General features: G+C 31.8%; 1 protein-coding gene across 1 annotated transcript in view; it reads right to left on the reverse strand.

Moving 5' to 3' along the window:
* Window positions 1–8939: 8939 nt before the first annotated feature.
* Window positions 8940–16206, reverse strand: part of LOC129948377 (uncharacterized) — a 282556-nt gene continuing 275289 nt past the window's right edge. The window contains 1 exon segment of the mRNA XM_056059352.1: window positions 8940–11436. Coding sequence (XP_055915327.1) covers window positions 9958–11436 — 1479 coding nt within the window. The 3' untranslated portion in view covers window positions 8940–9957.

Here is a 16206-nt window from a genome sequence, read left to right on the forward strand (position 1 = left end):
TCGCTTAATAGAATACCTGGTTTGAAATCTTTCTTCTGGGATACAATCATCCCATCTTCTTGCCCATCTACTTGGATTACTCTTTTTAAGCCTTATGTTATGTGAAATATAGGGTCTAAGCTCACTTGGGTAATAATTAAATGGTTGTAGCGTTTTTTTCATGAAAAAGGTTGTTTTCAGTTATCATTCCGATCTTTAAACTATTGATTTAAGTCGTAACATAACATTTTTATAGGACACCAAGCCGTTGGACGTCACTATTTCTTAAAAGCTCTTTAATCGTGAGACATAGGAACTAGGTGACATCTTCGTGACTTTCATGAAACATGACATGTTAAGAAGTCGATAAAAGTGGTTCCGGCGTTTTCGTCTGCCTGTTTGTTCTCTCTACTGCAAACCCATTAATCATGTGGTAGACTTTTCAAGATTAAATGAATTTCTTAGTAAGCAATTGAAAAGTTAAATTTTCTTAAAAACGAGCAAATAGTTTGGTATCTTAATTATATTCTTAACTTCTTTGAACATCAAAAATATAATTTTGGATTTTTAGAAAGTATTTTTTTTTAAACGGATCAACATTTTTTTACCAAGATTCAAATACAAATCGCATATTTGTACACACTTAACAACTGGACACCAAAAATATTTGTATAAATGAATTGAAAAACACACGTTACCGAAAAAAGTACACAAACCAAGAGTCCTTTGCCTCAAAAATTTAGAATCCCGAGACGTCAAATTGATAACTGACAATTAAGAAAAACTTTATTTGAAGTATGGCATGAGATTTCAGTTTCCCCCTTTTTGATGAATTCTGAAGACATAGCTGAAATTTTTACGGTTCCATTTTTTGAATACTTGGCCAAAAAACTTGAGTTTCAATTAAAATTATTACTAATTGAGGAGCTTTTTTAAAAATTATTCTACATGTAAATATTATTCTCATAAACAATATAAAATATTAAAACTTTTTGACAATATTCAAAATAGAACTTTTTTATTTTAGTTAAATTATTTTTGAATATATAATATTGAACACCAAAAGGAAGGAAATACCAACAATACACATGATTCAATCTATATTTTTGATCCATTTTTGTTAAAAAACATTTTTAAAAACAAACCCGTCTCATTGTCGTCTTTTCTGGAAGGTTAACTGTGGCAAAATACATTTTATTTTATTTTTTATCATAAAATCTTGTTATTTTTTTTGTTTTAATCTTTTATTGTTGCAATTATTATTTTTTGGAATTTTCTAAAGGACACGAGTTTTTGTTTTATGTTATTTAGTTTTTAGCTTCTTATATCCTATTATATTATTTTTGTTTTTTTTTTTTAATTTATTTTTAACACTAAAATTTTTGCTATCTACATTCATAAGTATTTTTTCTTCGCTTCATCTCAATTTTTCTATCATAAGGATATTTTTTGTTATATTTTTCTTGTCTCTGTTACCATTTTAGAAAAAAATTAAATTTAAAAATAAAATTATTAAAAATTAAATTTAAATTAAAAAACATCAATTTATTTTTTACTACTTTTTTGTTTTGTTTTTTTTTTTTTTGGAAATTCTGTTCTAAGATTGTTGGGCATTGATAAAATTTCTTTTTCGTTTTTTTTTTTTTTTAATGCAAAAATAGATAAATGATCTATAGATTTAACAACAAGAACATCAACAACGAGTTTTTATTTTTTAAATTGTTTAAAGTTTAGTTAATTAGTTTTTCGATTTTTGGAAATAGACAAACGGGACAGTTTATAGTTTTGTTTGCATCGTCTTGAAATGTGACAAATTTTTTTATGTTTTATTTTCCATTTCGACAAAAAATGTTTGTTTTTTAGGAAAAAAGTTGGTTTGTTTTTATTGATAAAATTCACATTTTTGTTTGTGTTAATTTTGCATAACATTAAGTACAAGCTAGGTTTTTAATTTTTGTTTTCTTATTAATTAGACAAACATTTTTGATTTTAAACAAAATATGTTTGTTTAGTAAAGCTTTTCCATTGATTTATTTCAAAAATATTTGATTTTCAGTTTTTCATTTTCTTTTTGTATTTTTTAAAAATGTTTGTTTTGAACAATTTTAATTCCAATTTTCAGTGTGATGTTGAAGAGTTTTCCAAGATGATGTTGTGTGAGAAGTGTTAGATGGTGTTGAGATTTGCTGTGATATGGACCACTTAAGTAAAAGACAAAAAAAAAGAAAGTGATAAATGATGAATTTTCTTTTATTTTTTTTCTTGAGTCGGATTAAGTAGAGAAGAAGAAGAAGAAAAGGAAAAAGAAGATTGATGTTGGTTTTTAATTGTTTTTTGAAATTGTTTAATGCTGCCAGACCAATCGGCTAAATGTATTATTGTTTTGTATTTTGTAAGTATCAAAAAAAAAAAAAAAATCGAAAAGAAGGTGGATTTGTCTTTGGATAAATTGTGCGTTATTCACAAGAAGCAGGAGAGGGAAGAATCATTTATAAATGAGTTTAAAGCAAGTGATTGGATAAGCTCCCTTCCTGTTATTTTGCAAATTTATAATTCTCATTATTTGAGTGTTAGTAAATTAATTTTCCATTAATTTGATTAAAAAAAATAAGTAAAACAAACAAACATTTAGTGTGGTAAATTAATCAGTTACCATTACTAATCAAAATACAATGAAAACAGAAGCTTAAGATTGTTTAGATTCAAAAAATAAAACTTAATTTAAAAAATGATTTAAGGATTTTCAGGATTATGACGTACACGTAAACATATTGATTTTTATTTCTTTTCTTGTTGGTTCTCATTTCTGAATGAGTGTGCCAAGAACATTTTTTTTCATTTTTATTAAGATTTTATATCTTTTTACGTTAGGAAGATTTTTTATTTTATAGATATCTACAGTCCCTGGCCATATTATTAGACGCACTGCAGAATTTTTATAATTATTAGATTATTCGCATTATTTTTAACGTTCAAGAATGGATTGGCAAGATGGAGCTCCCTGCCACACAGCCCAATCCATAAAAACTTATTTAAAGAAAGAAAACATCCCTTTGTTGGACTGGACGGGAAACAGCCCTGATATGAACCCAACTGAAAACGTGTGGGAGCTGATGAAGAGACAAGTAGCTTAAGATGCGGCCACTTATTGAAAGAGTAATTCACGTGTGGAATCACCACCCACAAATGCAGGAAACAGTCAAATCATGCATTGACAGTATGCCGCGCAGAATTGAGGCTCTTATTAAGGCAAAAGGAGGTTCAACAAAATGTTGAAAATAATTACAAAAATAACAACAGCAAAAAACTGAAAATATTAATTTAAAAAAAATTCTTTAAATCTGTTGCTTTATTTCTAGGAAGTAGTTTACATTCTGCATACAAAATAATTTAAATACATTACAATATTCGAAAACCTGATTAAAAAAGCTGGAAATTAAGATTTAAAGTGCGTCTAATAATATGGTCAGGGACTGTATGAGAACATTTCTACTGCTTTTAGTTTGTCTTAAGTTTCCATAGAATTTTATTAGATACGCTGCCAAAAATGTGACCACAGTGTCATTTATATGCTCAAAACACATAATTTGTCAAATATCCTTTAGAGATTTTAGTTACAGTTCGTTGAATATTAATTTACATGGAGATGTCGGTATTTCAAATTTTAAAATTGTTTTTTCTAAGCATTTAAGAGAGTTAGTCATTATATAAGTTTTGATAGCGTGATAAGTTAACTTATCCATTTTTGTATTTTTTCGGTTTTTAAAGTATCCGATTCAAATAATTGTTTGGAATATTCGAAATTAATCTTCCAAACTTGATGGGAAAATTATTTTAAAATTATTTTCGATACATTTTGGATGAAAGCGGAAAATGTTTTTAATTCCAAATAAAACGTATTTACTAGGATTTGATTTGATTGTAAATTTTTGCTTTAAGTACTCATCTCTTATGAAATTAACGAATCTAAATTTTCGACCTACAATCTAAATAATGAACTGCTCTAATGGTCAAATGCTTGTAAATATGGATTTGGCGTTTTTGAAAGCCAAAATTTAATCATTCAGCGATGGATTTTTATAAATCAAAAGATCTTATTCATTAAATTCGTTTGATACATTTTTCTGAAAATTTGAAAATTTAAAGTATCAAATAAAATAACTATCAGTCTTATTTAAAAACGCTGTATAGAGCCTACATAAAGATATGTTATCAATATAATAATGCCTCTTAACGCAAAAATGCTATTAATAAAACTCATGCAAGGTTGCATAGTCCCATAATAAGCTGAACGCTTATGAGGTTGAATAGAGCATACATAAGTAAAGTATTGTTATTATTATTTTGTAAATGTAATTTTGATTTGTCTCAGTTTAGCTCATTTATTGATGATTTTTATAATTTAATTCGCGTTTTACCAACTCCGAGAAGTAGGAAAGTTTATAAAAAAGGTTCAAATTAATTTCATAAGAAACGAAAAATTAAAAACTATATAGATTTTCGAAAGAGAATATGATACAAATAATGTTAATTATCCGTTCGGACCTCAACAGCGACAATAGAAGAGACCACATCCAAATAAATAGCCAAGTAATGGCTGCAATAAGATATTGGGGACGGAACGAAGTAAGTTTGTACTAAATGTTTACACTCGCTTTGCCAACTTTGTAAGCGAGTGGCAAGAGCATTAGCTAGCAAAAGACTTTTGTTCATTAAAAAACTTCTTTTTTGGACCAGCTAAGACCTATGAACAAGATCTCTTAAATACGGGAGTTTCCAAAGGTTGTTGGGGCCATTGGCTGTACCTACATAAGGATCCTAAAAGTAGGTGGCCCATCAGGTCAGTACAGTACAGAAAAGGGTATGAGCCTCATCCCTAAAAGAAGAAGAAAACATCACTCATGACTCACGAATTTTTAGGGAAAGCAAAATTAAACAAAGATTTGATGATGGGGAGTTCAATGGTCGTCTGCTTGGGGATGGTGGGTACACTTGTATACCCTTCTATAAGATACAATATGTCTTGGCTACTCGTAACATGGTGGATTCCGCATTTTATTATCAGGTATGAGGGGCTGCTTGGAAAATGTCAAAGCAACTATTATAGACTTAGCAGTTTTTCATAACTTGGTAATTGGTCTTCCACCCACAACACAAATTTTTATATTTTATTTGTTATGACAAACATGGCAGATAAATGGAATAGATTGCTTCATTTTGTAACTTTTTTGACATAAGCATTGTACAACTAAAATGTATAGCAGAATTTTTTTAAGCCTGCATAAATCGTTATGGACTATTCATCTGTTTAGAGAATTCTATTAAATAAGACTGTATGTTTAAAAGGATTAAAAAAACCAACGAACTTCAAATACTCTTTAGAAAGGATTTATTGAGATTTTTATTTAGTCAAGTTTATTTTAAACAACAAATTTTTTTAAATATGCCATTGCCCGTACCGTGCGTGATGGTTAGTACGTTCGATGGGGTCTTGGGTTCAATCCCAATTTTTTTCATGCCTCTTGCGAGAAATTGACAAATCCTCCAAGAGTAATTCTTGTCTTGAAAAAGTGCTTTATCAAATTAGCCGTTCGGATTCGGCATATAAACTGTAGGTCCCTTACATCTCTGGCACACAGGAATAGTTGAGAGTTGTAAGTCACTAGGCCCTGGTTTTTCATGGACTGCTGCGCCACCTAATTTATTTATTCTATTTTGATTGCCTTCAAATAAAAAGAGAAAACAGAATAGTACACTAAGGCGTATACTTGTTAACTTTTGACAAGATTTCCTACATAATTGTTTGTGTAAAATTATTGTGTTATTTCAGCGCAAAATATACTAAAAGTAACTCCCCTCACTGCAAAAAACATCCAAAATACATCCAAAAGTAAATGGAAGAAAGTCAACATCACCATATTTGTATGCGTTTTCTATTTAATGCAAATAATTCTAAAATTATTTTTTTTTAATCTGTTACACTTTTTTGAAAGTCAATACATTCTTACGTTAACTCGGAATAGCTCTGGATCTTGAAATATTTATATGGTTTGGAAAATTACAAAATTTCTTTGTCCCTTTTGGTTTTTCAGTTTTAGGATGTAGAAAAATGTTTGAGATTTAAAAAATAGGGGACAGCAAACATGAAATTTTAATATTTAGAATTATATAAAACAAAAAACATGCAATAAATTAATTGAAATATCTGTCAATTTTCTAAATATGAGACATATATCATTCCTAATGAAAACTTCTGATCAAAAAGGCCAACTCATTTTGTATCTTTTTTCCAACTTTGTGGAAATCAGCCATTTCCCTTTTGTATGCTCCTTGAATGTTTTTAAAAGCGTCATTATTATGGTGTTATATTTGTTGTTAAATGTTTTATGGTATTTCCCAAAATTGAGCGTAAAAAAAAGTTGTTTTGCTGTTTTAAATTGTTCAATTGTTATGTTTTTCTTATTTTGTTTTCAATTTTCTTTTTTTTACAAAAAATAATACAAATAAAAACTATACAAATCATCAAATGCATGGCACAAAATGAAGCGCACACTTGGAATTAAAAAATGTTAATTAGTGGTCAAATTTAAATTTTAATATTTTGTAGGGCCACCTTTTGCCTTAATCATATCTTATAGTCACCGCGGTATTGATTCAACAATTTTTAGTAAAAGACGAGGGTATATTTTCCCAAAATTATGTGATCTTAGCTTTCAATTGAATTTTGTTGGTTAGGTTGCAATTCTTCAACCTTCGCTTTCTTTTTTCCCACAAATGGTCCGGTGACTTAGGTGGGGTCTTGTGCTATTTTATGGTATTATACAGAAACCATTCCTTCACACTAAACGATGTGTGTTTTGGATCGTTATCTTGTTTAAAGTGAAAGGTTGCTGATAAATTCAGTTTTTCTGCAGACTGACGAATGTTTCTTTTAAGAATGTCCAAAAATTGCCACTTGTTTATGATTATGTCCCCAGTTTCCAGTTCCATTTGCTGCTAGTCAATACATAACATTTCCTCCCCTATACTTAACAGTGGCAAGCAAGTTCTCTGTCTTGAACTGAGTATTGGGCTTTGTCCAAAAAATTTGATTTCCGTCAGACCAAAATAAGTAAATTTTGGTTTCGTCCGAGAACAAAACATCGTTCCAGAAACTTTGAGGTTTGTTGACTGTAAACTGGTCTTTCAATAAGTGTCGCCATTTCGGCCGCCAAGTTTGGTACAATCGTTTTTGGGTTTACTTTGAATTACTTGTTTGTTTAGGATCGTAAATTCATACCGATATTTGTTTAGTATTTTTTTGGACCGTTTGGCCGACTATTTCGACAATTTTACGTGAGTATTTATTGTTGAAATGTAGTTTTATACTGAATTTTCTTGTAGCAATGTCGGTTTCTCTTCTTTGCTCTGACATTTCCACAATAATTGAGGAAATGAATACTGAAACGAAAATTATTTCTGCGACGAACATTGGATTCAAATTCAATTTAAAAAACAAGTACATACATACATTTTTTGAATACTTGGTTTAAGAAGCCAAAAATACAAAGTATTCGCTTAATTTTGTGCAATAAAATGTTGATATAATGAAGTTTTTTTTTTAAATATTACTTTTTGTTTATGGTTTAAGTAATGTTTTTTTATGTATTCGTAAAATAAAATTAAAAAAATTGAAATTTAAATGAATTTTCCAAAATTATTTCATCTTAAATAGGTAAAGTAACAAATAACTAATTCTCAATTGATTGCACGCTCTATTTTGGAAGCAACAAGGCGTCATTTCAAAAACAAAGATCGGAAGTGTTTGCAAAAATAATTTAATTAATCATAATCAACACCAAAAAAGTACCTATCAAAGATTGTCTTGAATTTGAAGGTATGTATAGTTTAATTCTTGTTCTTGATAATAAACTGACTCAAATTTACCCGTCCTTGTATAAAAAGAGCTTATAGTTCTCAGTATTTAGAATAAATCAAAAATGTAAATGTTAGTTTCTGAAAACAAAAATAGAAACGTTAAGGTCCTATACTATATTGGAGACCAGATGAAACTTTCAGACTTATTTAGCTCCAACCTTGAGGTTTGAATTATATAAATTTCGTCAAAGAGTGCAAAAGCGGATTGACTCATCCGAAAATTAAATTGAGCTAGATTAAATTTTTCGAGACTTAAGGATAATTTCCAAAAAATTTAAATACAAATTCCTGCGTATGCGAGTAATTTGAGGGGTAAAGGGGTGACCAACAGTTTAAACGTAGAATCCAAACGCATAATTTTAAAAAGACTTTTTTGTGACAGCATTTTGGAAGATTTATTAATTAATCGCAAGAGTCAGTACTTGTAAAAAACGCTTCAATTTAATGGGCCCAGTTCTAACATTTTTAGCATTCAACGGCTTTCAAAAATTTAATAACCATTTTACTTTATTACTATTTTTATATTATTTAAAGTTGAATCTTTATTTTTATCTTTTCAGTTCTTTTTTTAAATATGGGTCTTAAAAACTTTAAAAAAAATCAAAGTTTTATTGTTTGTAACTGTATAAAAGAAGAATATTTTTAAAACCTACCCTAAAGACGTGCTGCGTTGCAAAATCCTACCAACAAGAAACCCTTGGTTTGATGAAAAGTATTGGTAGGCATATGCAGCTGCATAGAAGGACGAGAGCTGCCTGCGTGCTCTATGGGTTAAAGAGGAGGTTGAAGATTTGGACAGGTTCAGCTTGGGACTGAGTTAAATGAATAAGTTTGTTGGTTGAGGCCGTAGTTCACTCAGGTTAGTACCTAAGTGAACACCAGGAGTAAAACAGAACACAAGTCATGCCCCAATATTTCCTACTACTAAGTTAAAATATTTAATTATTAATTTTGTCTGTTTTTTTCCTACAGCCTGTTTTTTGTATTAATTTTTTGAATTAATTGAAGAAAAAGAAAAAATAAACAAAAAAACAAATAAATTATCAATTTTTATTATTTTCTGCTTCATTTAAATAACGCACATTTAATTTTTTAATTTTGAATCACTTTTTTCCTTCCGTAAATTTACGTGTGTATTTTTTGTTTTATAGACTAAGGAACTTCTAAACCGTGAGTTTAATTTATTTAAACAAAAACTTAACTAAATAAAATAATTTTAAGACAAAATAATTAATTAAAAAAATGAAAAAATTAGATTTATAAAAAAAAAACTTAAAATGTATGATTGACTGAACTCTATTGTTTTCACACAAAAAAACCTATGCACGTATTTCATTTTATTTATATTTATTTTGTTTTATTTAATTTATCTACAATAACTAATTAAATATAATTTAAACTATTTACTAGTTTTTTTGTTTTATTATTTTGTTATACAAAAAATTATTTAATAATAAATTACGCTTCCCTAAGGTATATAAATATTTTTTATTTTATGTTTTTTTTGTTTAATAACTAAATGTGTGGTCTTGTGTGAGTGGAGGGGGTGTATTCTTTTCTGTTTTTGTGTACAAATGTTTTTTTAATGTTAAAACTTGAGTGGCTTAAAATTAAAGAAAATATATTTTTTTAAGAAAGCTAAAAACTTAAACTTAATTTAAAACAAAATAGAATAAAAATTAATGTTTATTTCTTGACCAGAAAATTTCTTGTTTCGAATTTAGTTTGTTTTGTTTTTTTTTTTTAAGGCATCCTGGCAGTTTGCAGATAATAATTTTTTAAACAAAATACATTCGACTTTATCTGCTAAATGGACACAAAGTTTGATTTTCTATGTTTTTTGTTGTTGTTGTTTTCTGGCCATTTTTCGCATGTCTTCAAAATTGAAATCAAAAAGGACATTTTTTCCACCACTCAAACTAAAAAATAAAATTACATAAATTATTTTTTGTGTTTTGTGTATTTTTCTAAAAATAATACAAGAACATAAAATAAAAATAAAATAAAATCTATAAGAAAAATAAAATAAACTTATATTTAAAAATAATCACATGTGCTATGCTAACACGACACACCCTGTTTGGCCACGGTATACCAGGTCCGGACCTTAACTAACGAGGGTGACTCCGGCGTTTGTTGGTCTAGTTGGCCACTTCTACTACTACTGCCTCGGCCGCTACGACTTGACCGATTTGAACTTGCCCCACTTACCGTCAACAGGTTTGGCGTGGTGACGCTTAAATTTTGATTAAGGTTTTGATTACGTGACAAGTTGAAGGCTCCGCCACCCTCAGACTCTATTCGTATCGTTGTCGTTGTTGTGGGCTGGGAATAGCGGTGTAAGAGACGTTGGCGGCCAGCCGCCATTGACGTCGTTGTTGATCCACGTCCACCTCCTCCTCCGCTGCCGCTGCCACCGCCGAATGACATTCGATGTGCTGTGTGCTGTTGTGGCTTAACTGTGGTGACAGTTTTCGATGACGTTGCTGCCGGCATACGTCTGCTGGATGAGCGACGGCCCTTCACCGGGTCTGACAGTGCTGACGGCTGCATTATGGCTAGCTGATGTTCAGGGGGTTGTTGTTGTTGTTGTAGTTGGATTAATGGCACCTCTTGGTGATGAATGGGGTCGGGCTTTTTGTGGCGTCGATGGCGAACGTAACGTAATTGCAATTCCCTTTGCGGACGTAAACAATGGCGGCAAAATGAGGATGACGATGACGACGATGAGGAAGAGCTTGCCCTTGACGACGTTGTGGACGCCAAGGAAGAGGATGACGCTGATCTTGATGTCGGCTTAGAGCCCAATGATAACCGTCGTCCTGGTGAAGACTTTGTGGATGAGAATGATGGTGGTGCAGGTAAATGTTGTGCGGTTGGCTCCTCCACAACAACAATAATGTCCTTGTTACTGTTTAAGTTATCGTCCGTGGTTGATGATGGGAGGGTTGATGGTGCTGCTGCTGATGTTGATGTTGATGGCCTTTCAACTTTAATAGCTAAACTCAACTGTCGTCGGTCAATTGGTTTGTCTGTTGTTTGTGTTGTTGTTGTTGTTGCTGATGTAGAAGCCACTGCTGGAAGTCCTTGTTGGGTCTCTTCAATTTGACGTTCTTTTAATTTGATTCTCTTCTTCGTTTTACTAGAGGAATTATTATTATTATTATTTGCGGCGGTGACGTTTGGGGTGGTAGCGGTGGTGTGGGATCGACTACTTTTACTATGATGCCGATGATGACGATGGGGTGCTGTTGCTACTGCTGCGGCTGATGGTGAAGTTGGTGGTTGTTGACTTTTAATATTGCTCTGGCTATGTTGTGTGTCCTTTAATATATTATTTTTCTTTGAGCTATGACGATGTAGCCGCATAGCGCGGTGGCGGCAGTGACGACGTTCCTCGCCATCATCGACAACATCGCCTGGATATGGTCAGAATGCTGTATCGAATACCGACATTGATCTAGAAATTGCTTCATCATTGTGGCAACATTCGAGGAATTCTTCAAGAGTAACAACGCCATCCCGATTTGTGTCCATTTTCTGAAAACGAATACAAAATATTTTAATAAAAAATGAAAAATAATATCAAAGTTTAAAATTAAGAATTTGTGTTCGATGTTTTCTATGTTTTTTCTGCTGCTTTTTTAACCTAGTGGGAACTTAATGAATCATAAAACACTTTTTAAATAGTTTATAAGTATTATAAACATTCTGTTAGTTCCTCGAAATTGTATGGGTACATATTCTATGTTTTTTCTTTGTACGCTCATTTAAACCTAGTGCAGCAATAGAGATAAAATAAGGTAAGCCTTCTTATATTCAGTTGATTATTGCATCATAATTTGCCATTTTTTATGCCTGAAATATCTACGATGACTTAAAAATGTTCCTGCAATGTTTTCTATGTTTTTTCTGTCTTTGTAAGTTGACCATCAGTTTATTGATATAACCTGAAGAAGCACAGTTTTGAAATAGAGTCAACTGTCTTTTAATTAGGTTTAATAATTTAAAGCTAACACATTTTCAAAATTTATAATAATTTCGATTTTTCCATTGAAAGATTTCTATGTTTTCTTATATCCTCCAGATCTAAAATTAAAACGTCTTTGAATCAATGGTTTTTTTTTCAATAATTTAACACAGTATTTTTTTGGACATGCGATGCATTCTACTTTTGCTGCTGCTTTATCAGTGCGAGGTTTTGGAAACTAGTTTAAAAGAAGTTTAATATAAGATTTGTTATTCTTAATAAGTTGACCTTAATAAGTCTTAGAGTTGACTGTGATTATTTTAAAATGTTCCTGCAATATTTTTTATGTTTTTTTTAATGCTTGACTTTCTTAATGAATTTTTAATGTAGCATTCTTGGGAAAACCAGCACAAAACTCTTATAATAATATTTAACAATTTATCGATAGCTTGTCTTAAATTGCTTGTTAGAATCTTGATTTTTGCATTCAATGATTTCTATGTTTGTCATATATCAAAAACGACTTGTCAAACAATAAAAATGTTATACCATAGGGTGTAGTTGACGTCTGGATTTATAAAAATAAATAGTAAAATTATTAATATACTAAGTTATATTATAGCGGGTCTTAGTAATAAGTCAATATTCTTAAGATTTTATGATATTATATTGAAATCAATGCGAAAATATCATGATAATAGGTGACCTTAACTTAAGAATAGGAAAAGAAGATAGAATAGGAAATCTATTCGCAGGTAAATTGAGGAATTCAGAAGATGAAACTACAAACTCAAAGAGACTAAGATTATTAAAATTATGCGATGCATTTGTGAATTTCGTATTCTAAATGGTGCGAGTAGATCGGATACAAGTTGAAAATATACGTTTATAGGACAACAAGGCTGCTCAGTCATAGATTACTGTTTAGTACGAAAATCTTTCGGATGGTTCAAGGTGTTCCGAAAGTTTTGTGGTCAATATTTTAAAGGATTATTATATTCAGACATATAAAATCTTTAAACAAATCTACAAGGACAAAAAGAAAACATGTTAAGTAAACGAGACTCTCAAACTTACATGCTGTAAAGATACTAAACAGTTTTGAGTTGTAATAAATAAATTTAATGGCAAAGAACCACAAACTAGCGTAAAATTAGATGCAAGTACACTGATGGACTATTTCCAAAGGCTACTGAACACAACAATATGCAGAACCCTGAATTACAAATGAAATTTAAGATACACCTATTACAGCGGAAGAAGTTGTGGAGGCCTTAAGAAAACTCAAAGATGCAAAGGCACCAGGAGTTGATAGGAGCCTTACAGAATTCTTTAAGTATGCGACGTCAAGCTTCATCAAGAAAATTTCGAAGACCTTTAACGAAATGTTGCAAACGGGAAATATACCAACACAGTTTAAAAAAGCCACAATATATCCCATACACAAAAAAAGTAATTTAGCCGATACAACTTACTATCGAAGAATATTGTTTCTGAACTCTTCACATAAGTGACATCGAAGGTGCCTTTAACAACGTGGACACATCTACACTTACATCTCTAACTGTAGAGAGTTAGCTTCAGGAGTTAATTCATTTAATGCTTACTAGTAGAATAATTAACTCAAAACTGGACAACTTTTCTAGTAGACGATTCGTTAGTAGAGGGACACCGCAAGGTATTGTTCTATCATTTCTCCTCTGGATCCTAGTGGTGAATGAAATCCTAACTAGTCTGGATGCGGAGGGTTTCAGAGTGATAGCCTATGCGGACGACGTTGCTATAGTAGTTTCAGTAAAGCATCTTAATATCCTAAAAGAACTCTTACAAAATGCCTTGGAGAGACTAATACTTTGGGCTGATCGGTGTGGACTGGATGTTAACCCACACAAAACCGATTTAGTCTTATTTTCGAGGAGATACAAAATTCCATTTGTCAACCCTCCTTACATTAAAGGAATCCAATTAAAATTCTCAGACGAGGCCAAATACCTAGGTCTTGTCTTAGACAAAAAACTAAATTGGAAACGCAACCTACAGGAAAGAGTCAAATGAGCTACTGAAGCTCACTTTTCTTGCAAAAAAGCAGCAAAGGTTTACAACCCAGAATCACGCATTGGCTATACCCATCGGTAATCAGTATATGGTGGACTGCTTTAGAGAAAGGTATAAACAGGGATAAGCTAAATAAAGTCCAACGTTCAGCTTGCCTATGTATAAGCTGATCGCTTCGCACGACCCCGTCTGCGGCACTGGACACCTTACTCTACCTAACACCTCTTGACATATTTAGCAAACAAATAGCTGCAAGTTCTGCTATTCGCCTCAAAGCTTCGTCGCAGTGGACTAACAACAACATTGGCCACTCCGTAATTCTAAGGTACTTAGAATCAATTCAATTCCAAAGCACACATACTACACCATCCCCCAACTGCAATTCGAAAGAAACTTCCAGATTTCTATACCGCCCAGATCTTTTTGGGAGGATAGGACATTCTTGGAGGATGAGTCAATCCATTTTTACACAGATGGGTCAAAAACAAAAGAAGGGGGTAGTGGAGTTGTGTACTCTGAACGACTGAAATTAAGTCTCTCATTCCGCCTTCCAAATCATTGTAGCGTGTTCCAGGTGGAATTTTTGGCGATAAAGGAAGTTTTGTCCTGGCTCAAAGAAAACGTGATATCAACATCTGATATCCGTATTTTCTCTTACAGCCAGGCCGCTATCAAATCTCTGGACTCTGTCTCTACAAACTCTATAACAGTCCATAACTGTCGATCATCTCTATTGGAGATGGCGCAGCAGTTTAATATTCACCTATGCTGGGTGCCGGGCCATAGAAACATTCCAGGTAACTGTAAGGCAGATGAACTCGCCAGGAACGGTACCGTACAGCCCATCCTACCACGTTTGGCAAGTACTGGCATACCAATCGCTACTTGTAAACTGCTACTAATGCAAGACGCTGCGAGGAGGTCAGGCACCAGGTGGACCAACATCACCACGTGTCAAGCCACAAAAAACATCTGGCCAACACTGGATTTAAAACTTTCAAGGTGCTTGCTCTCTCTAAGCAGATCGCATATAAGCTCGATAATAGGTGTCATAACCGGACACTGTCTAATAGGAAAGCACGCCACGAGACTAGGCGTATTCTCAAATGACTTTTGCAGAAGCTGTATGGACGAGGAAGAGGAAGAAACGGTTCTTCATCTTCTCTGCACATGCCCTGCTCTAGCTCGAAATCGCAAGAATTACCTAGGAGAATTCTTCTTTAACGATCTAAACGATTTAAATCATGTCGGTATAATCAGCCCCTCACGTTTCGTAAGGGACTCAAGGTGGTTCCATTGAGCTTAGAAGGAAGCCTCAAGATTCATGTGTTATCACAATGGGCTATTAAACTGGCCTAAGTGTGTCCGTTTCCATCTTGGACAGCCGCTATAACCTAACCTAACCTAACTCAGTTTAAATAATTTGTATAATAAATAAATAATAAATACATAATAAATAATAATTTGTACGTACACTTTGTCATGCGATGTTTTCTATGTTTTATCTATTGTTCCATTATTTGGTGTTGTAAAGTTCATATTAAGTTGTTGGAACATTATCATAAACAAAAACTGTCGAAATTTTAAATTTGCTATTCGATGTTTTCTATGTTTTTATAAATACTTTGCTAACTCGGTATAAATAGGCAAATATAAAGTTTTTAAAAGCAGTAACAAATCTAAACAAACAAATTTAAGCAACCTATCGACATTTTCAAAAAAAAGTACTGTACTAGTTAAGGTTTAATAATTGGAACTTTCCTTTAAATATCTTTATTTAAGTCTTTTGCACAGACCAATTAACTCTATGGCACTCACATGTTTATTAAATATTAAGTCTTCCTCAATAACACGTTATTACCGGAAAGTATTAAAAATAAACAAAATAAACATCTTCACGGCACAAAAGACTATCAGATATGTCAAATAAGTCGTATCCTAGCTAAATGGTTCAAGCGTTCCAGACCAATATTTCCTTTGAAGAAAATAATGGTTAGAGAAAAACAAAAAAGAAGTTAACTTTTCCAACATTTTTAAGTAGCTTAGTTACTCTTCATTTTCGTCAAACAAGTCACGTTCTTCTTTTATAGCTACTGCACCCCTGACTCTATAAACTTCACAAGAAACATCGAAAAAAAAGACTTTGATATCGAAAAACTTATAGAAAAATATAATGATTTACCTCTTACTACATCAAGTTGTAAAAACTCATTAAAGACTACTCTTTTTAAACCTCGACGATGGGAGAGAAAGAGAACATAAACTGAAGAAAAATACAGACATTT

The sequence above is a fragment of the Eupeodes corollae genome, chromosome 2 (assembly GCF_945859685.1).
Source record: "Eupeodes corollae chromosome 2, idEupCoro1.1, whole genome shotgun sequence".
Classification (NCBI taxonomy): domain Eukaryota; kingdom Metazoa; phylum Arthropoda; class Insecta; order Diptera; family Syrphidae; genus Eupeodes; species Eupeodes corollae.